Below are 23,593 nucleotides of genomic sequence, written 5' to 3'. Positions count from 1 at the left end.
GGACATAGGGGAATAACAAAAGAAATCAGGCAATAAGATAGGAAAGGGCCTTCAACATTTCTAATAGTGAAACAAAGGCAAATAAATGAATTATGAACTGTCGTTAGAGTAAATGGAGGGGAGGCAATCAGGTGAGCAAACACTGAAAAGAAATGTGCAGCTTCCGGGGAGCGTCTGAAAACCAGCTCTGTTCTTCACTGTTGGTGGGGTTGCAAATTACGTGAAATGATTCAGAGGAAGTTGAAAGATAACTGCCAGAATTTCGCATGTAAACATTTGACCCAGCAAGTTATATTATTTATAGAAATTTTTCATAATCTTAACAGTTTGTAAGGATTTGTACACTAGTGTACTCATAACATTACTGATAATAGTGAAAACTGGAAGCAAGTGGCAACGTTCAACAGGAGTTTATATAAATAAATTATATAATGTCTGTTCAATGAAATTCTTGAGAGGCAGTACATAATATGATTCCTTCCCCCTCCTTTGTATAAAGATAAAATATGTATCATTAAGTCTTATTTGAATATGATGACTATTATTAATCTTTCCACTTGTTGGAAACCATGCTGAGGAAGCACAGACTTGTGGAATGAACTATTTGTTTACCTGTGTCCATGAGTGTGCCTTGGAGGATGCAGAGAATGGATGCGTGCTGATGAGCAGTTGAAATGCTGACCCAGCCACATTCCTTTACATCGTCTACTGTTTAGCTTTCACACCACCTAGTTTTAATTTCCTTCACGAAGGATAATGTGACCCATGAAGTGTTTGCTACAGTAGGATTTATCTTTTTATTATTCCTGTTGTCATCTGTATATTGGTTTTAAATTTTGGTTGTTTGCTTTTTTTTTTTTTTTTTTAACAAAGCTCAAGAGAATCAAACAGGTCTATATAAAGCTGGACAGAATTGTCATCCCAGTTTGTTTCAGCGCAAAGTGGAGTGGCACAACAGATCTAAAAGGAGAACTTGGATGGCCTCTAAAAGCAAGATTTTATCCTCTATGTCAGACCTTTGTTTGCATGGTTTGATGAGTCTTGTCAGTTTGTCCTCTCCTTCAGGTTAATGGGAACATGAAGCACCACATTGCCTTAGTGAGAAAGAAATAACACATTAGTTTCTCATTTTTGATACAAGGAAATGGAAGCATAGAACAAATAAGTAATATGTCCAAGAGTATACACTCAGCTGCAGAAGTGTATCATTAGATTTTCTACTATTGTGGAAGATCCTTTGTTACAAGTTACAGGCACATAGTAAAAGCCTGGTAAGTTAATTGATGAAGTAATCTGTGGGTTTGTCTATATTCCACATTGGTTTCTGAGTTTTCTCACACTGTTCCATATAGTTGCCATCTTACTGGCCATTGCAGTGCTACCCAGTAGAACTTTCTGCATGATGTTCTGTATCTGTGGTATCTGTATCTGTGGTAGCTGCCTGCTGCGTGGGGCTATTGAAATGTTAGTGCCATGTTGGAACCGAATTTTTAATTTGATTTTAATTTAATCATATAAGTCTATAATGGTCATGTATAATATTGCCTGATTTGCTTTTTTGTTTTATTATGTATTGTACATTTTCTGTGGCTATTATGTGGTAGAGTCATAGACCATTTTATCCTTTCCATTTTGAAGCAGATACCTTTGGGTATATTTCAAACAAGGGGTTATAGAAATAGTGTTATAGAGACTTCTGTCTTAGACTCCATACCATGTGACTGGAGCATGTGCCATTGCCATTATTTTCTCGACGACAGTTAGTGAGCCACTGTTAGCTTGATTGAAAATCAGTTGCATGATGTTGGTCATAAAATTTTTTTAACCAAATCCTTAGTAAGCAACAAGCCACATGTTAGGTGTTCAGTAGCCACGTGTGACTGGTGGCCGCCATCTTGAACAACACAGATCTCCATCTGAATGACGCTGTTAGCCACCTTCCGCTAGGTGACATTTATAGAACACTGTACCCAAACAATACACATTCTTTCAAGTGCACATGTAACTCACCAAGGCAAACCAAATTCAAGGCCACAAGGCAGTCTTACATCAAAAGATTGAAATCTCAGAGTATGTTATGTGACCACCTCAGAATTAAATTAGAAGACAGTAATAATAAGTTACTGATAAAATGTTTCTGGAAATTAAACAATACACTTTTAAATAACTTACGAGTCAAAGAAGGGATCTTATGGAAAGTTAGAAATTTCAAACTAAATGATAATGAAAATGCATCGTATCACAAACTTTGGGTTTAGCTAAAGCAATACTCAGGGGAATTTGTAACTTTATATGGTTTTATTAGAAAGGAAGAGAGGCATAAAATCGATGATTTGAGTTTCCAATTGTAAAAAAAAAAGGTAAACTAAACCCCAAGTAAGGTAACAGGAAGAAAATAATAAGGATAAGTATAGAAGACTGACAGAGAAAATGAACTGCAATATGACATCCCTTCCTTTTGATAACTTTTACTAAGTAACTGGTTAACCTGCAATGACTAGCCATAAAATAAGTAAGAAAAAAATGTGCTTTAAAGATTGTAAAGAACCAGTTTATAAATGAGCGCAAGATTAAATGAAGCATAATAGTTAAAATAATTTTTATAACAAAAAGTCTCAGTTTCTTTGAATTCACTTTAGTACTTTGATGTACCTGTTTAGAAAAACAATTTAACCTGGGGGGTAAAAACTCTATAGATATATTTATAAACCCATGAAAGAATTTTAAAGCTGAGAATCTGAACTTAGTTTTAAAATAACCAAGTGGCAAGCAGCTGTGTGCACCCCATTGAGAAGATGTGTACAATACTCACTTTCAAGTCATTTCCACATGAATTTGCAGATGTGATCGGCGCTCAGAAATTTGCATAATCTCATTGAACTGAAAAAAATGATCATTGAATTTTTTTCTTACAGGTTTATAGACAAGAAGGAACGGTTAAGCCAACTTAAGAGCAAGCAAGAAGAATTTCAAAAAGAGTGAGTTTTCATTTGGATTTTTAATTTGTGATGGTTATCTAATCACCATGTCGTTTATTTAATTCGACATGTGCTGTAGATACAAATACAGGGATTGCTAACTTATTAAACACAGAACACAATCTCAAAGTGTGGAAGAGCAAGCAGTGCATCTTGGAGAAGCAAAATAGGAGATTATCAAGTTTCTGAAAAATACTGGGATCAGACCCGGTGTCCGGTATACAGTAGGCACTCAGTGACTGGATGGATGAGTCAAACCCCTGGCCCTGATAACTAATATGTGTTAAATGGACTGTCAGCATGTTATAGACTTAAGTGAGTCTATAAGCCTATGGTGGCTTATAAGTGATGGTGGCTCCTATAGGACGCTGCTTCCATTTATCTTTCTTCTTCCCTATCAGTGTTTTGCAAAATGTGGTCTGCAGGTGTCTATGTCAGAATTCATTCACTGAGGTAAATGGTTAAACATGTAAATTCTTAAAATCCTATCCTCAGATATTCTGATTCATTGGGTGTGGGGGGAAGCCTGGAAATCTGAGTTATTAACAAGCACCCCTGATGAATCTCTCACCCTCTGGATTTGAGAATTGTCCTGTAGAACCTTTTGTCCCAAACTGATCCAGTCACTGTTCTCCAGACACACCCTGGCTCAGATCAACACACTGAGAAGTGGAATTGATCTTTTGAGATGCCCTGCATTAGAGAAACCTATTTGAATTTATTTAACTCAGTCATTTCTCTAATTTTTTGTGATTATAGAAACTTATTTTTATAGAACACTTCATTCAACAAAACAAATTTTTGCAGATACTGGTTTGTGCCATTTCTTTGGGAGATGATCATAACATTTTCCATCGTGAATTCTCTTGTAACTATTATTATTAATCATGACTGATGGAAATTGTTGATTATGACTGAGGACAAAGGCTTTGGCTGTTATGGAAGTTTATTGTGAACATTTATAGAAGGGCTCTGGACTGTGTTAGAAGTGCAAAAGGAAGGAGTTGAGAGAAAATTGCAGAAAAAAGAATTTGGAAAACATTTTTAAATGCTTACATCCCACTTTGGTATTCCTAGTCACTTGTAAGACCTTATGTTAAAAAGTTGTTGATTTTACATTTTTGATCTTTACAAAATTTTGTTTTGAGAGTTTATTTTCTGTATCTTTTGTCCATACAGAGTATTAAAAGCTATGGAAGGAAAATGGATAACAGATCAGTTGGTAAGCTGTAAGAACTATTTAAATAATATTCTTTATCCTTGAGATTACATGTTTTTAAGTTGGTAGAACTTAAAACATCATTTTGAATTTAAATTTATTTTTAATCATTTTTGGTGGTCCTCTCTTTGAATTTATTCGTAGTGTGGGCTTCTCAAATATTTCACCTAGATAACCAAAAACAGGGTATTGTTTATGAAGACATCATATGAAGTCTGGTATTGACATAGAAATACAAGAACAGTGGGCTTTCCTTTTTGAGAAAAATTCTTCCTCATAAACATATTCTAGATGGATTAATATTAAATGTGAAAAGTAAACGTATGAAAATATGGAAGAGTGTTTATGTAATCTGGCGGTGAGAGGACCTTTATAAATAAGCATAATGAACATAAACTGGGAAAAAATTAGTACAACGTATGAAAATAAGGAATTTGGTTGACAACATTTTTTTTCACTTTTGGAGGAAATATACGTTGACATATTTGGGGGACAGTTTCGTGGTGGTTTGTTGTATTTTTAATGCACATGTGGTATTTTCACCCTAAGGAGATGCACATGAATGCAGAGATTCACGGATAAAGAAACTGATTGCCTGCAGCACTAGTAGTAAAGTTAATCTGTAAATAATCTAAATGCTAATCAAGTAGGATGGAGTACATAATTATGATTCTGGGTAACTGTTCAAAAGATTGTGATCAGTCTACATGTACTGACACAGAGTGATGTCCAAGATAAATTTTTTAATGAAAAAACAAAAAATACGATAAAGTATGATTCCATTTGTGTATGTATTTTAAATATAAATATACTCTAAAAAATCTCAAAAGATACACATCAAACTTTAACTGAGATTACCCCTGAGGAATGGGAAGGAGTCCTGCTAACAATCACTTTCTTTTTTCTCTTCTGTGATGAGTAGTTTTTTCACAATAATAATCATCACTCGTAATTTTTAAATAATAACTTATTTAAAGAATATTTGTGATAGAAGTGAATTATGTTCATACTCTGAATGTTGTAGAAACAAAATATGTTGTATGGAAAAAGATCATGAAGGCTATTTATCAAGAATCCTATCCCTGTTTTTCTACATTCCCTGTATTTTCTAGTTTTCCTATCAAAAACTTCAGTATTAATTTTTTTTAACAATAATATCCTTTAAAAGTAAAGCCATATCATTGCCAGTTCATTCCTGAATCCACTAGCCTACATGAATCTGTTTTCAGAAGTCTCTCTCACTCCATGGGAGAGGCTAGAATTTTGCCCGCCAGAACAGCCCTGCAACCCACTGTGTGTACTGTCAGACTATGTAGACAAGTGTTCAACACCGCAGGCATTTATTTGAATGTTGTTTTAAGCTTTTAGTTAGCCATGTTCTATTATGGAGCCAATGTAGAATAGATAACCAGACTTTTAAACTACTAGGTCGCATTTTTACAGATCCTTTATTCACCTTGGGGGAAGCTGGATCTAAATCCTGGTAATGTAAAGAGGAAATTGCATGTTTCGTGTAATTGTCTAAGGCTTTTCAAGAAATCTTACATGAGTTCCATACTTTTTTTTTCAAGTTCTGTTTTATTGCAGTTTTAATTATTTGGAAGTAATACTTGTTTATTGTATCAGTAAGTTAACACAGAGACGTTAACTGTCTAACCAGCACTAAGAGTTTAGAGCAGTGCGTCAGTAGAAGTTTCTGTGATGATGCAATTGTTCTATATCTGCATAGACCAATGTGGTCGCCATTAGCCACATGTGTTGAGCATTTGACATGTGGGTAGTGTGAGTAAGGAGCTAAGTATTTTTATTTTATGTAATTTTAATTGACTTTTAAATAGCCACATGTGACCAGGAGCTGTATATTGGACAGAGCATGTTAAGAGAACATCCTCCAACATTTTTCTCTGTGCTCCTTAGCACTATACAAAAGAACTATGTGAATTTCTCTTTCTTAATTGTCTAGCAAGTTCGTGTTGAATAACATTTTTTTTCTTTTTTGTAATGTACCACAGTTACTAAAGCTGTAATAAATATATTTGTCTTTTCTTGATTATGCTTTCTAAGGCATACCTGAAAGTAGGTAGTCATACCAGATAGATAATCATATTTATTTAAGAGACTGTTTCTGATATTTATTGCATACTTTTTAAGAGATGGAAAATAATGTCCTGCAAGATGAGAATCGAACAACTGAAACAAACGATATGTAAAGGAAATGAAGAAATGAAGAAAAGTAAGTACTTTGATCCCCTCCCTCCAGCCCTGACAAAGGGCTCATATGGAATGTCATGAGATTAATAAACTAGAGGTAGAGAGACAGAGAGAGGAGAGGGAAGCAATAGCAACTTGGAAAAGTTTACTGCCTGCCTTTCTGTCATAAAACATTTGTGTAAGGAGTTTTCATATGAAGACCTTTAAATAACCCGCTACCTTTCTCACCTAAAATAATTAAGGAATGTATGTTTCCCAATTCCCTTAGCTAAAACTAAGCTCAAAGTCTGACTTGGTACTCATTTATAATAATTATTAGCTCATACCAGAAGCACAGAATATTGACTTTTTCTTCCATAGTGTGTCTTATTCATATTTTTATCTGCATTAATGTTACATTATATTTGTACAGTTCATACTTTATTGTAGGTGAGTGTCAAAATTTTAGAGAATCCTCAGAAATCCTGCATCCTTAGAAATATTATGTCTATTTCTGAAGATCAGTGTTTAAAGTTTAGAATGAGTCACCGTCATACCTTGTGAATCCCTTTCTTCTCTACTCATTGCTTTCAGAGGCAAGTATTTTATAGTGGTATGTAATGGTGTAAAAGCTTCCTTTGAAACTGTCCTCATAAAGTGCTCGTGGAGTTGCACGGGATTAAGAAGCTGGAGAAGCAGGGCTGCACAATGCAGAGGCGCTCAGAATTCAGACCGCCGATTCCCACTGAGTTTTGCATGCGTTCTCCAGAGGCTCTGCTTCAACTGCCATATAGGGACTTGTTACTTAACACTGGTTCACCTCTCCCTCCATCCTGCCATGATGTTCACATCAGTGGTTTGCCCCCAGGCATCTGATAACCTCCTGAAATTGCTGAGTTTACTGAGCATGTGCATTTCTCTGATGACAAGTTTAAAACTTTGATCAGCTCTAATAGGTTCCTAACTCCAAAATACTTACAAAAGCAACAACCACAGAAAATAAAAGATACAGTTCTAAAGCAGTGGACCTATAACCATGGTTTCCATCTCTAGTAGAGTGACCTCGTGACCTTTTTAAAATCTAGAGAATCTTGGGACCCACCCTGGATTTAAGAAATTAAAATCTCACGCATGGGGACTGAGTCAGTGACTCTTAAACTGTTTGTAGTAAACAAAGTTTTTTTTCTGTTAGATTTCTACACTTATAAAGTGATACCAATGCTTTTGTAAAATGCAGTAAAATTACTAGAAAAATGATTGCACACTTAAATGGTATGGCAATGTCAAATTGCCATGTCGAAGAAAAAAGTTTCTAAACGTACTCTGTATTTCTGTACTTCTCGTCTGATTGGTGCAAGTTTGCAGGTGGGCCCAGACCCACAGGCCACACTTTGAGTAGCACTGCTCTTGACCGGTCCGATGACCTGCCAGGGCTGGGAACCACTGCTCTTTAGAATGTAAATGCAGTCTGGTTGCCACCCCCACAACCTTCTGCAACAATTTTAAAGGAGTTAATGGATTCCAGAAGCTATGCATGGGCTCAAGTCCATGGACTAAGCTTGCTACACAATAAACAGTCTGTCTTTTTAACTTTGTTGTGGAAATGTTAAATATATTCAAATATATTCCGAAAAGGTCATAAATTATAAACTGTAGAGCCTGAAGAGTATTTCCCCAGTCTCTTGATTTAAGGTACCATGATACAGAATAATACGGCATAGATAGGGAAGCTGCATTGTATGAAATTGCAGAGTTGAGCAGACAGAGTTATTTACACAAAGAGGCAGGAGATTACAGAAATAGCATCAGAATGTTTTGATGTTTAGGGGGAGATGGCACGGAGAGAAGGACAAACTAGACTCTTGAGTGCTGACTCTTGGACTGGTGCTGGCTGGATGACATGATTTCCTGCTTCCTATGAGGAGGGGTTATGATATTAAATTGGAAACTGTCCTTTAGAAGTGTAACCGCCATGGGACTCAGGGTCATGGCTAGACAGATTCACTTGAACACTTGTAAAGAGCTCAGGAAAGATCATGAAAATGAATGAACTTGCTGGAAAGTGTGTGGTAGAACCAGAGACTTAACCTTTAGGACTTGACATTGAGCAGGAATGATAAAGAGATGCATCTAAGGAGAAATAAAACTAAGAAACCTTATGCCTGCAATAAAATACCTAGGATCAATGGTCCTCAGTCAAAGACAGTGATTTCTGTCCACAAACAATTATCAGATGCTCCTTTTATTCTAATCGAGAGACGACTTAGCTTCTGTTGGATCTGGTATAAGCAACTAAGAGCTACCATGTTTCCCTGAAAATGAGACCTAGTCAGACAATCAGTTCTAAAGCGTCTTTTGGAGGAAAAATTAATATAAGACCTGGTCTTATTTTATTATAAGACCGGGTATAATATAATATAATTATAATATGATATGATATTGATATAATATAATATAATAATACCAGGTCTTATATTAAGTTTTGCTCCAAAAGGCGCATTAGAGCTGATTGTCCAGCTAGGTCTTATTTTCGGGGAAACATGGTATGTGCCATAGGTGAGGTGCATACATGTTACCATGGATTTCCGAGGAGCAAGAAGTCTGGGGAGCGTTTATGGAGGGGGGCCTTGCTCAATGAGTAAAGTATGGAGACTAGGAGCAAACAGAGAACGTTCCTAGAGAGATGTTGATTTGAACAACAGGATGAGGATGAGTGTTTAAGGAATGATGACTCGTTCAGCATCCATCCATCCATCCCCACACATTTACTTAACTACCATATTTCCCCGAAAATAAGACCTAGCTGGACAATCAGCTCTAATGCGTCTATTGGAGCAAAAATTAATATAAGACCAAGTCTTATATAAGACCTGGTATTATATTATTGTAACGTATTGTATTATATTACATTACATTACATTTATATTATATAAGACAACCGGGTCTTATAGTAAAATAAGACCAAGTCTTATATTTTTGTCCAAAGGATGCATTAGAGCTGATTGTCCGGCTAGGTCTTATTTTTGGGGAAACACAGTAAGTAGTTCCACCTTGTGGAAAGGATTTGAAGTATTTAGTAATTGAGTGAGACTAGAATGAACGGTGCAGAAGGGAACTGTGGGATCTATAATAGGTGATCGAGTGGCCGAAGAGTTTGTTCTGTATTTGATGGGCAGTGGAGAACCACTGAGCACTGGCTATAGCTTCTGAAGGCAGAGCCAGTGAAAGAGGGCATAAGTGGAGCCAAGCTGGAGGTAGGCAGAGTTTTGATGAGAGTTAATAGGATTGTGATAGTAGGAATGAAAAAAAAAAAAAAAAAAGCCCTGAACTGTAGCATAGCCATCAAGGGATTGACCATCAAGTTAGGCAGTGGACAGGTCAAAAATAATCATGATATAGAGAACCCAGCTTACAGTGTATAAAGAGGAAGCTTTCCTAAAAAATAGCTTGATTTTGAAGTTGAACCTCCTAACTCGTTCCTAGGTGTCTGTCTTGAGATTTTACAACTTTTTTTTGCTACCCTAGAGAAGTTTAGCTACAACCCGACATCCCTAGCAGGTCTTGGGATCCAGAACCTGAAGGAACTCCACAAAACAACATAAATCAGACAGGGGGGGTGTCTGTCTCCTTGGCTATGTGGCCAGGCTTTTGTTGCCCTTGTACTTGAAATGCTGGCAGACAGTCGGTGACACCAAATCGGCGCTCCCATCCTGCCGGGTGCTGCTACACGCCACTGTCACGGCGGAGCTCTTGGTCTGTTTCTTTGCTGCATGACCACCTGAAAGTGAGATTGTCCCTCAGTTCTCTGAATGGAACCCAAGGCACACGTGCGAGGTTTCCAAAGACAATTAGCCAGTAAGTTTTTTCAGACTTGAAGTGGGTCTCTTCTCTGCCCAACATGGCTCTTCTTCAGTGCTCACAGTAAGAAAGTCAGGTATTTCTGTGCTGTGAATTTACACTTGATAGTCATTGAGTGATTCTTACTAAGAATAATTACAAATGGAAATCCAGAGCCCTTTTAGTGGTGGGCCCCTTTGCTCTATGGGTATTATCCAGGTGAACTAAGCTCTCAATTTCCACTTAGTGAACATTATCTAGTTAATTTTACTGAGGTTTAGATTTCAGTTTAGACTGCAGGAAGACACTTACACTTGTGGGGTGCGGTTCTGCAGGACTCAGGAACTATGTGCAGAGGTAATTGTTGGGTATGATTTGTTTTAGATTCTGAAGGTCTTCTCAGAACGAAGGAAAAGAATCAGAAGCTTTATACTCGTGCACAGAGGCATCAAGAGAAAAAGGAGAAGATTCAGAGGCACAATCGCAAACTTGGTGACTTAGTAGAAAAAAAAACCATTGACTTAAGAAGTCATTATGAGCGTCTGGCAAATCTTCGGCGATCTCATATATTAGAGCTCACCTCTGTCATTTTTCCAATCGAGGAAGTAAAGACTGCTGTGAGGTACAGTAAGCAAGTCTTTTGACTCTAAGAATAGTTCAGGTTCCAAAGACGAGTACTTTTCAAGTACGTCAGCACCACATTTATTGAGCCTCATTCTGGGGCCATTGGTTTTCCTGGTAATGAAACTGAAGTCTTATCTGCTTCAGCAAATAGTACACACTGCACGAAGCTGGGAGGTGGCCAAGGTGAAGGGCGGTGGCCCTTGGCGGAGGAGACGGCCCAGACTTAGTATGTTTACAGAGCTTCTTGATGAGGTGCTGACTCACCCCTGATCAAGAACCATCTGAGGGCTGATGTCAGCTGCAACCCCAGTCGGGTTGTTTATTAGTTCTATGCTGTGAGGCAGGTTCTTGAGTGTCAAGTCTTATTTCCTTGTCTGTTAGATGGGGATAATAAATGCCTACTTCACAGGGAAATCATGAACTAAAATGGAAGAAAACACCTAGTGCTTGGGGTCTCTCACCATGGTGGGCACCACATGGTGACTTAGCCTTTCCCTGGTGACTAACTAACCACCATCAAGCACTCAGTACAGTGAGTCTAGTCTTAGGCTGTCATTCATAGATACCCTCAGGAGTCGATGGGATGGCAAGACTGGTTCCCCACCTGCTGTTCATCAGAGTCACCCAGGAGCTTTTGGAAAATATGGGTTCAGAGGACACACCTCCAACCTCCCAGTCCAGCTCAAAATACTTTTATAGTTTTGAACTTGCCCAGATGATGCTGAGGAGCAGCCAGGTTTAGAAACTGTTAATATACTGAAGAGTTCCGTTTGCTTCCTCACTAACCACCAGGCTGTTCCAGTTGACGATTTTCCTGTCTCTTCTGGTCGCCCTCACTTTCCAACCCCTTTCCCTGGAATTGGACAGTCAGTGGATTATTGCTAGTTGTGTAACTGTTCTTTGCTACCTCTGTTTCAATCTGTTCATTCATCTGTTGCAAGAGTTAGCTTCCTAAAAGCTTAAAAGTCTGTTGCTTCTGGTTTGAAAACCTTCTATCTGACTCTTAGCAAGTAATTTGTCATTAGCAATGCTTAATAATAAAATAAAAAGGCAGCTTCAAAAGAGAGCATAATAGAACGTTCTGAAATAAACCCCTAAGGTCGCTCTTTGGATCAGTGGGGAAAAGTTGGATTACCCAAAAATTGGTATAAAGATAACTGACCAGGCCAAAGGGGAGAAAAAAGCTGACAAAACAGAAACATTATGCCAAATTAAATTCTCATGAGCCAAGATCGCAATGTTACACACATTACAGTAAACAAAGACTAACACACTTTTCCAGATTTTATCACATAAGGAGACTGACAACTGCACACAAATTGCAAAAGAGTAAACGGAGAAAAACTTTCTCCTTTTTCCCTGTGCTGTTGAAATTTTTTCTACTAGCATATATCATTTTATGCCGATATTTTTTCTAAGTTGATAGTTTTGAAGTTATCCTTATAATGAGATTTCTTGTTCATTCACATTTCTCAAACTTCCTTGAGTGGGAGAAGGAAGAAGTAGCAAGAACTTAGAATTGGCCATAGTACCCTTGCCCCAGTCTTATCTGTGACAGCCAGTAGGCGTTACCTTACATGTGTGTTGTGGCAGAAGGAACAAGGATGGAGAACCACTGGCCAAGAGGACAGAATCTATACTTAGTGCAGCACGGAAAGCCCTACGCATTTCCTACCTACCTACGTTTTCAACACCATCTTCTGGCACTTCCCAAAGATATGCTATGTTCACATGTAATAGGCTTATTATTTTCAAATGAATTAACAATTTAAAATGTTCTCAGATTTCTAATATAGTAAATATCAATAGATCCGATCCACATTCATAAAAACTCTTTGGGATCCTCAGAAAATTGTAAGCACAGAAAGGGACCTTGACACCAAGTCATTTGAGAACCTGATATTTGAGGCCGTCACCCATGGTGCCACCATCCTCACCCTGGTGTGATCTTCCTCTCTGATTGCAACCACTTATCTCTGTCTATTCCAAGTAAACTCCTGCCCTCGTGTGCATCTTTCCAGTGTTCCTCATATCTGACAAGTATGCTGCGTAGTCTCTAAAAGCCAGTCCCTTGAAATCCTTATGCATCTCCTGGTTTTCAGAGATCCCGCCGATGTGTCTTCAGAGAGTGACAGCGCCATGACCTCCAGCACTGTGAGCAAGCTTGCTGAAGCCCGGAGGACGACCTACCTCTCTGGGAGATGGGTCTGCGACGACCACAACGGGGACACCAGCATTAGCATCACAGGGCCTTGGATCAGCCTTCCCAACAACGGGGACTACTCTGCCTACTACAACTGGGTGGAAGAGAAGAAAACCACGCAGGGGCCTGGTGAGAAGCAAAATAGTCTTGGAAAACTTTTATAAACATGTAGTTTTTAAATGAGGCAGAAATGTACCTTAAAATGAATAGTTTTAAAGTGAACAATTCAGTGGCACTTAGGACATTCATAGCACTACACAGCCATCACCTCTATCTAGTTCCAGGACATTCTCTTCACTCCAAGTGAAAACCCCAGGGCCTGAAGCCGTCACTCCTCATCCCTCCCTGCTTCCAGCCTCTGGAAACCACTAGTCTGCTCTCTGTATAGTTGTGTCTGTTCTGGATATTTCATATAAATAGGATCATACAATATATGGCCTTTTGTGTCTGGCTTTTCTTTTTACTTAACATGTTTTCCAGGTTTATCTACATTGTTGCATGTATCAGGGTTTCATTCTTTTTTTTTTTTTTTTAAGTTTATTGGGGTGACAATTGTTAGTAAAGTTACATAGATTTCAGGTGTACAATCCTGTATCACATCATCTATAAATCCCATTGTGTGTTCACCACCCAGAGTCAGTTCTCCTTCCATCACCATATATATGATCGATCCCCTTTACCCTCATCTCTCACCCCCCTTACCCTCTGGGAACCACTAAACTATTGTCTGTGTCTATGAGTTTTTGTTTCTCATTTGTTTGTCTTGTTCTTTTGTTGTTTTTGGTTTATACACCACATATCAGTGAAATCATATGGTTTTCTGCTTTTTCTCTCTGACTTACTTTGCTTAGCAGGGTTTCATTCTTTTTATGACTGAACGACATTCCATTGCATAGATAGAACACATATTGTTTATGCATCTGGATGGACTGAAAACATAGATTTTAGCTACTTCACCTTTTGAGGGTCTATATTGCGTTATTTATATAAAAAGACCTCACTATTTAAAGAAATGTATTTACCCAGAGTCCCATTTGTATAGTTTTTAACATTATAAAGCGTTTGTTGTAGCAGTCCTAAATAGAGATTGAATACAGCAATAGAGAAACCTTTTAAAACTCCTGCAGCTTCTCTTCAGTGATAAAGGATTATTTATTTAGTCATTCAGCAAATTTATGTGCTGTCTGTCATGTACAGTGCTGGTAATACAAAGATGGTGTCACCAAGACAGGTGTCACCAAAGACAGCCCTTTGTGTTTCTGTGGGGAGAAGGACAGGAAGCAAGTAGTGATAAAAGCACCATACACGGAGTGTGTGCTGTGGGCAGAAACAGCCGCACCGTGGGGCTACAGAGGAAGGCAGTGCTTTTCCATAGGGTGGTCAGGGAAGCCCTCTCTGCATGGGGACATTTATGTTGGCCACAAGTTCTGATAAGTAATTATCAGGTCCAGCAATTCAGACTTTCATTTCATTGATGCTAGATCTGTTTAGGCCCATTTCACTTAGCAAAACCATAAACAATGAAACATTAATGTCTGGCCATGGACCTTCTATTAGTAAGGAGTAATACGCAACCAATAATGTAGTGATAAAATTAGAAATCATAAAATGTAGCTTCATTCCTATTTTTGTTGAAATTAAAGTTGTTTTGTGTGTGGTTGTTGTCTTTATACTTTAGACATGGAGCATAATAACCCCGCTTACACGATCAGTGCTGCCTTGTGCTATGCGACTCAGCTGGTCAACATCTTGTCTCATATACTCGATGTGAATCTTCCCAAAAAGCTGTGCAACAGGCAAGTAATTGAAGGTGGTGATGTCTTCTTTGTCATGGATCTCTCATGTTCCTATTGTGTTCTTACTCTGACTAAATCAAAAACAACAATTTAAGTGTTACCAAGACAGAAAGTCTGACTGTTAAGATACTGAGACAAATTTCAGAAGCCTCATGTGGTGCAAATTGGTGTTACCTTACAATTGCACATGAAGTGTTTTTCCCACTTGAGAAAATAATCGAAGGGAACACTAGGATAATCAGGGTATTCTCATGTGCAAGAACTGGGCAAACTGAAACACTTAAATTATTTCGGTTGATTTTTTTAAAAATAAAAAACGTGGTTTAAAATTCAAAAAAACGTAAACATTTACAGTCTGCCTAGTTCCTACTAAGACCTTCCTAGCCGCCCTCCAGTTATCCTTGCATTTTAAGCAAATATAAATATGATTACCGTCTCCCCCTCTTTAAAGACAAAGGTGTCATGCTATACTGAGGGGTTTTACACCTTGCTTTCTAATTTTTTGTTTACTTAACAAATACTTACTGAGTACCTACTACGTTCCAGGCGCTGTTCTAGGTACAGCGGGTATACGGTGATGACAACATCATGCTATGCTCTTGGTACTTAATTTTCATGAAGGGACAAATAGTAAGCTCTATGTTAGATGGTGACAAGTGCTGTGGAGAACATTAAAGCAGGGTGAGAGAGAAAGGGGATGTGGAGGCAGGGAAGGGCTTGCTCTGTGTGGGTGGGCAGGTGTGTGTGATCACGTGTGAACCTGGGGGAGGAAGGGAGCAGGTCATGTGGATCCTGGGGAAGAGGCTGTGGGCAGAGAGAAGGGCAAAGCCCTGGGAAGAGTGAGCTGCCAGGAGAGCAGTAGAGACCGAGGGCAGTGAGGAAGGTGGGCGTGCAAATCGTGTGGGGCCTGTAGGGCCAGGTGAGCCTCTAGCCGTCATTCTGCATAATGGGGACAGAGCTTTCCTTTGTGTAAATGTTCCAAGATCTCACTGATCCTCTAGTTATACTTCAGCAATAATCGTACACATTCATCATTTCATTAGTGTGAAGTATTTGTGTAATAAATTTTCAGAAGTGGAATTGCTTGGTCAGAGGGTATGTGCATTTGTAATTGTTATAGATGCAGTGAAATTGCTCCTGAGGGCAACAGTTCATTCTTAGAAAGTTTCTAAGTACAAATTATTCAGAGGCAAAGGCCACAAGGTATGTTTTATACCGAGCTGGTGTGTAAAGCATACTCTTCAAAATGAACATTTTAACATAGAATTTTCTCAAAAACATGCAACTTGACACATTCTATGTTTGTTTTACAGTGAATTTTGTGGGGAAAATCTCAGCAGACAGAAATTTACTCGAGCAGTGAAGAAACTGAATGCAAATATTCTTTACCTGTGCTTTTCTCAGGTATGGAAAATGTGCTGTGAACTAATTTTTAATTTCTTACATGATTGAAAATAGTAATCAATTTCTTGCTTTTTCTAGCATGTAAATTTAGATCAATTACAACCACTGCATACCCTCAGGAATCTCATGTACCTGGTCAGCCCGAACTCTGAACACCTAGGCAGGTAAGAAGGGTGTTTGTTGCTTTTCTCTAAGTGACTGTTGTGACTACTTGTACGCAGAGTTGTTGTTTGTGTTGGCAAAGGACGGGGACTGTCCCTCAGCCCCAGACTCTCCTCAAGAGACGAAAGTCAAACAGTGCTGTATAGAAGGACATAGGAGTAATCATATGTGAGGCCTTCTGGTCCTTACATAATTATTCCTCAGAGAAAATGAATAGCAAACATTTTTAACACCTAAAATGGAATAGAAGAACCCAAGTGTCCTGGAGCAGGGCCTTCTCGCGCTGTCCGTGACGATGGAATGCCATCTCTTTGAATCCACATCGGTTTCTTCTCTGGCCCTGTCGGTGCCTGCCCCGTTTCTTCTGCATTTTCCTTTGTGCCTGTTCATTCCTTCCCATCATAACAGTTCTTCCCAATTCTCTTTTTGTCATTGAGTCAATCTGGCTACCATTTGTTGGAGACAAAGGTATGAGATGTTTATGGGATTAAGTAGCTTAAAATCCATTAGTTTAAAAACAGGAGTCAGTAACAAAAAAGACCAAGAAGGACTGGCCTATGGCGTCTTTTCAGTCCCTCAGCCCATAAAAGCATGGCATAGATGAGGCTTATCGTTGGTGCCATCCTAGCGCCCCTTCTCTGGAGGCTGATCTCTTTTCCTTACTCTTAGCGGTCTATCCATGCATTTCTGCAGATGTAACTTGGTTAACGTATTTGCACTTTTGAAAGAGAACAAACACAAATAAAAGGTAGGAAAATTCTTGTGGGACTCCCTTCCCCCTCATTCCATCTGCTTTGACATTGGAACCAACGCTCCAGGGGAGCCCCCCGCAGCCAGGCTGCCTGGCTTTGTCCACACAGCAGTGAGCATCCTGTGGTAGTTCATCTGCCCTTAACCACTGCCTTGTGTTACTCCCCTCCCCCCGCCCAAACAGTCCTTAACTTTTCTGGGACATAGATCCATTTGAAAAAAAGCTGTGACCTCTCTCCAGGAAATCGCACATATACCTAGAATTTTGTGCTATTTTATAGGGAGTTTATACTAAACTCTTACCCCAAATCCCATTTATTAGTTCAGGAGCCACAGAAACCCATTAGAAATCCATCCCAGTTTTAGTGGTTGATTTCTGTGGATTTGCTTGCCAAACTCTGTACCTTATTTGTAAAGGATTCAACATTAGGAAATTGATCATTAAGAACTAATATTTACTGGCACCGGGCCAACTACATATCTTAAATCTAATTAGGATTATTATTCTTAATTTACAGGGTGGGGTGGTGGTAACTGAGGCTTAGTGTGGTCAACTAACTTCTGCCCACAGTCAGAGCCAGTAAAAGTGGTGGAGCCAGGTTCCCAGCACACATCTGGCTGATGACAAAGTAGTAAATACTCATGCCTTTAACCAATGCACGTTACTTCATCACATTAACACGGTAAAGAAGAAAAAACATAAGATCAGGCCAACAGAGGCCAGAAAAACAATAAATCAAATTCAGTGCCTGTTAATAATTCAAGGACACTACTAGCAAATTAAGAAGAGTTCATTAATAAAGGCTGTTTACGACAATGTATGGTAAAAAGTATACTAACGTTACTCACCTAGATAATAAAGGCTGCCCCTGCAGTCAGGAGGAAACTAGGATGCCTACTGTTACTGCTGTGTTAATGTTGCTCTGGAGGCCCAGCCCAAGGAAACCATTTTAACCAAGAAGTAAGGTGTAGGCTGGCCTGGTGGCTCGGGCGGTTAGAGCTCCATGCTCCTAACTCCGAAGGCTGCCAGTTCGATTCCCACATGGGCCAGTGGGCTCTCAACCACTAGGTTGCTGGTTGAACTCCTTGAGTCCCGCAAGGGATAGTGGGCAGCGCCCCCTGCAACTAAGATTTAACATGGCACCTTGAGCTGAGCTGCCTCCCGGATGGCTCAGTTGGTTGGAGCATGGGCTTTCAACCACAAGGTTGCCAGTTCAATTCCTCGAGTCCCGCAAGGGATGGTGGGCAGTGCCCCCTGCAACTAAGATTGAACATAGCACCTTGAGCTGAGCTCCCGGATGGCTCAGTTGGTTGGAATGCATCCTCTCAACCACAAGGTTGCCGGTTTGATTCCCGCAAGGGATGGTGGGCTGCGCCCCCTGCAACTAGCAACGGCAACTGGACCTGGAGCTGAGATGCACCCTCCACAACTAAGACTGAAAGGACAACTTGAAGCTCAGTGGCACCCTCCACAACTAAGATTGAAAGGACAACAACTTGACTTGGAAAAAAAGTCCTGGAAGTACATACTGTTCCCCAGTAAAATCCTGTGGGGGAAAAAAAAAAAGAAGTAAGGTGTATTTGTCTTGGAAAGACAGAAGCGAAGCTGGCATTATTGTAGATGGCGTGATGGTTGAACTAGCTATCCAAAAGAACTAAGGGACGACTGGAAGTGATAGGTCAGCATGGTGATGAGCTAGAAGATCAACATACATAACAGTAGTTGCCTTCGTGTATGCCAATAACTTTACAAATGTAATGGAAACATAGGTCCCTTTCACTGCAGCAACAAAAACTATAAATTATAGAGGGATAATCTTTACAAAATGTATGTAAATTTACATAAAGAAAATTACAAAGCTTTTTAGAAATTATTCATCATGTAGTTCTTGAATGTCTGCCAGGCACTCACTGTATGAGGTGTGGGACAGTGAATCAAGGCCAGTGAAGACCCGTAGGATTTTCTAGGATGGGAAGGCTCAGCATTGTAAAAAGGCCACGTCTCTTGAAGAGGAAGCCTAATTAGAATTTCAACAGCTATTTCATGGAACTTTTGCACACTGACTCTAAAGTTTTAACTAGAAGCAGAATCTGCAAGGAAATTTTGAAAAATTATAATAAGGGATGGGCTTGGCCCCTTTTAAAATATAGTGAGAAAAAAAAAAGTACTTAAAACAGGGTGCTGTTAGCATGCAAATAGCTGGAGCAATTAGAGAAGAGGATAAAGAGTCCAGAAAGAGACGCTGTGTATGTGGGAATATAATACATGGTAGGAGTGGCGTGTTGAATCATAACAGCTCAATGGTGGTGGGCCGGTTGGGTAGTCATGGGGGAAAAGTGGGATTCATACCACATTCCATATACAAAAATTAATTCCAGATGATATAAAAGACCTTAATTTTAAAAATAACTAGGAGGAAAGATAGTATTTTATAATCATAGAGTGGGAAGGGAATTCCCAAGAAAGCCACAAAACCCAAAAACCATAAAGGAAAGGAGTGACACATTTTACTGTATAAAAACTGTAAATGTCTCTGGTAAAAGGTACCATAAACAAAGTTAAAAGACAAGCCACTGGTATGTTTTGCAATCTCTATAACAGACAACAGGTTAAAATCTAGACTACTTAAAGAAATCTTCCCATCAATAAAAGAAAGGCAAACAACCTAATAGAAAAATAGACAAAGTATTCTGGCAGACAGCTCACACAAAAGGAGTCTGTATTCAAATGAAAAAAATCCTTAGCCTCAATCAAGAATAAAGAAATGCAATTCAAAACAGGTTTCCATTTTTCATCCGTTTGGCAAAAACGAAAGAATTGATATCCAGTGTTGGTGGTACTTTAGGAAAATAGGCAGTCGTTTAGCAGGGGTGGATTTCCTTGGCATCTGAAGCTTTCTGCAGGCTCGCCCTTGAGTCAGCCTTCCAATTAGCCGGCTCTGTCCTACAGAAGTGCCCACACACAGCCAGGCTGTCGTCACAGCCGAGTTCCTGGTCTGTGAGCCAGCTCAGAGCTTCACCAGTCAGGCTTAGAGAGATTGGTGATAGAACCTAGGTGGCACTTCCTATTTCCATTGAGACCAGCTGAACTGAGGATTCCATCCTGAATCCAACATAACCTTTTTTTTCTTTGAAATAAATTCAAACTTATAGAAAAATTCGAAAATAAACACAATAGTACAAAAAACAAATATACCGTTTACCCAGATTCTGTTTTACCCCATTTGCTTTGTCATTTGTACAGTCGCTCGCTCGCTGTTTCTATCTCCATACACAAACAAAAATATTTTTTTCTGAACTCTGTGATAAGTTACATACATCATAGCTTTTGACCCCTAAATGCTTCACTGCATATCTCCTAAAGATAGGGGTATTTTCTTCACCACAGTACAGTTATCAACATCAGCAAATTAAACATTGATCAAATGCTTTACCCATATGCACATTTTTGTCAGTGGACCAGACAATGCCCTTTATAGCATTTCCTCCCTCTGGTACAGGATCCCGTCTAGAGTCAGCTGTTGCGTTTCATTGCTCTCTCTCTTTCACCTCCTTTAAATCTGGAACATTTTCGCAGCCTGCTTTGTCTTTTATTACATTAGCATTTTTCCTTTTCTTCTTAATAGGACTTTCATGAGGCTCAGGTTATGCATTCTAGTCTGGAGCACTGCCTGCATGGGAGCCTCCTGGCTGTCACATCTGGGGGCACAGTGGTCACCTGTCCCTTACTGGTGATGGTAATTCAATCACCCAGTCAAGATGCTTTCCACCTTCTCCACTGTATAATTCCTATAGTTTTATTTCCTTGCATTGTATGGGGAAGAACTTTGAGACCATGCAGTTACCTGTCTCCTAATCAGAACCCTGTCCCGTACCGTGTTCCCCTCCCCCGTCCCTCCGGATTTAGTGTCTATTGATGAATCTCATCTGATCCTTTTCCAAAGTCCAGAGACTACATTAGGGTTCACTCTTGATGTACATTCTATGAGATTTTTGTTTTTTTAAAGATTTTATTGGGGAAGGGGAACAGGACTTTATTGGGGAACAGTGTATACTTCAGGCTTTTTTTCCAAGTCAAGTTGTTGGCCTTTCAATCTTAGTTCTGGAAGGTGCCGTTCAGCTTCAAGTTGTTGTTCTTTCAGTCTTAGTTGTGGAGGGCGCATCTCAGCTCCAGGTCCAGTTGCCATTGCTAGTTGCAGCGGGTGCAGCCCACCATCCCTTGTGGGAGTCGAACTGGCAACCTTGTGGTTGAGAGGATGCGCTCCAACCAACTGAGCCATCTGGAAGCTCAGCGGCAGCTCAGCTCAAGGTGCCGTGTTCAATCTTAGTTGCAGGGGGCGCTGCCCACCATCCCTTCCGGGACTCGAGGAATCGAACCTGCAACTTTGTGGTTGAGAGCCCACTGGCCCATGTGGGAATCGAGCCGGCAGCCTTCGGAGTTAGGAACACGGAACTCCAACTGCCTAAGCCACCTGGCCGGCCCCTCTATGAGATAGTTTTGAAATTAGATATTTTGCAAAAGTTACTTTTAAAAAGCCAAAAAGATAATTTTGTTGCCTTAATCCTTAATTGATAACTCCCTACAGCATCATGAGAAAATAAGTACGCTGGCTTAAGGGTCTTGAATAAAAATATGTCAATTATTCCACTAAACTGAAAATTAGAGGAATTATTTTCTAATCTGTATTCCCCAAAGACAGTAAGCAGGAAGACTTGATTCTTTTGCTAGTTAATTCTGTGTGATGTGTGTGTGGCACAGGGTATTCTGGGCAGGTAATAGATTAAGCTGGAAGTGATAGGAGAGAGGCATTGAGTGGAGAAATGTCCCAGCAACCTCTGTAAGGGGTCTCTTCTGCTCCTGCTGGTTCTCAGACGTGTAGGATACTCGTTAGAGCTAATAGGTTCAGACTGGCCACTTTGGGAATCATTCAGTAGTTTGTTTTTCATTTAAAGAACTTAATCGAGCACCTGCTCCATGTCAAGTAGTCTGCCCCGTGGGATTCCACGCCGAGAACCAGTCAGGTGCCTTCAGCAGGGCACTCTGCCTGGAGGATCTTGTCATTTCCCCCTTCATACCACTCCTGCCTGTCTCCTGGAAAAGCTCTTAAAGAGGGAATCTGGGGACAATAGCCAAGAAGGACCCCAAGAGTAGATAAGGCAGCATCCAAACAGAAAACAGGCTGAGCCGGAGGGAGGGAGGGAAGGAGGGGGGGGAGGGGGGGAGGGGGGGAGGGGGGGAGGGAGGGGAGGGGGGAGGGGGGGAGGGAGGGAGAGAGGGAGGAAGGGAATGGCTACGGTTGAGAGCTGACCTGGGCTGCGAAGGAGCCTGGGCGGGTTAGGAGACTTAACCTGGTGGTAGGTGCTGAGAACGGAATCAGAGAGCCTTGTGTTTGAGAAAGGAGGGAGCCCAGCTAAGGTACCTAAATTGTGAACATTCTTAGTAGGCAAACGTCATAAGGAGAGGGGCAGCTCTCTGGCGAGATGAGGCGGGTGGAGGGTGGGGCCTGAGGACCTGAGCTGGGGGACAGGGGGCCTGTTTGGTGAGGGCAGGGGGAGGAATGCCTGCAGGTTTGATTTTAGACTGGCTCAGATCCCTGAGAAGACGAGTCTGAGAGGTTAGCCACACTCAGAGTTCTCTGGCAGGCGGGAGGGTGTTTGGGAGTGAGCTAGGAGGAGAGGAATCGGACAGAAATGTCTGTGGAGTAGACCTGTGTGCCAAGGAAAAGAAAAAGGGAAGGGAGATAAGACGTGAACTGTAAGGAAAACCTTAAGGAAACAGAAAAGGGATACTCAGAGCTAAGATACTGGTTATTGGTTTGAGAAAGTTTCAAGGGAGGAAGGAAGATGGTGAGAACTCCCTCCCAATTGTTCCTTCAGCCCTTGCAAAATCAGCACTTCTGGTCTGGTAAGCATGGCCACCCCTGGTCTGAGGGCTCTTTAGATGTAGATTGCTCACTGGAGACCAAGGGGAATCCTTGTGGGACATCTTCCAATATAATTAATAGTTGTAAAGCCCTACAAACAGTGCCCAGAACAGAAATGTTAGCTATTGCTGTGTTCCAGCTGGGAAGCAGGGTTGTCTTAGAAGAATGAAGGCTACTTGACCCTGGAAAAAGTGAGCCAGAAGGTGCAGGTCTGCTGAGGTGCACTGGAGGCCAACTCCAGGCTTTCATCATTATAAAGACTGTAAAGAATTTTGAGCCAGACAAAAATGGCAGGCTCTACAATTCTAGGATTTTTCTTGTTTCCATGTTATTTTCGCTAACTTCTGTCACTTTCCCTAAAGTAATTACCAGTGAACCAAGGCACTGGGGGCAACAGCAGAGCTAGAGGTTGTTGGAGCAACTTGGTCCCACCCTGTGGCAGGTTGCAGGGAAATCCCCCAGAGGGGCAGTCGGTGGGGTGACTGCCCCCCTGAAAGATGCGCAGC

General features: G+C 40.3%; 1 protein-coding gene across 1 annotated transcript in view; it reads left to right on the top strand.

Annotated features, from left to right (window-relative positions):
• ATG14 (autophagy related 14) overlaps positions 1 to 23,593 on the top strand; it is a 36,026-nt gene that overhangs the window by 8,754 nt on the left and 3,679 nt on the right. Inside the window, exons 2-9 of the mRNA XM_019725769.3 lie at positions 2,916 to 2,978; positions 4,158 to 4,200; positions 6,349 to 6,430; positions 10,609 to 10,846; positions 12,951 to 13,180; positions 14,730 to 14,847; positions 16,161 to 16,251; positions 16,330 to 16,415. Coding sequence (XP_019581328.1) covers positions 2,916 to 2,978; positions 4,158 to 4,200; positions 6,349 to 6,430; positions 10,609 to 10,846; positions 12,951 to 13,180; positions 14,730 to 14,847; positions 16,161 to 16,251; positions 16,330 to 16,415 — 951 coding nt within the window. The remainder of the gene's footprint in view (positions 1 to 2,915; positions 2,979 to 4,157; positions 4,201 to 6,348; positions 6,431 to 10,608; positions 10,847 to 12,950; positions 13,181 to 14,729; positions 14,848 to 16,160; positions 16,252 to 16,329; positions 16,416 to 23,593) is intronic.

The sequence above is a fragment of the Rhinolophus sinicus genome, chromosome 3, assembly GCF_057876585.1.
Source record: "Rhinolophus sinicus isolate RSI-liver-muscle chromosome 3, RSI-T2T, whole genome shotgun sequence".
Taxonomy (NCBI): domain Eukaryota; kingdom Metazoa; phylum Chordata; class Mammalia; order Chiroptera; family Rhinolophidae; genus Rhinolophus; species Rhinolophus sinicus.
Note: the sequence above shows the minus strand (reverse complement) of the source record. Positions and strands in the feature narration are given on the sequence as shown.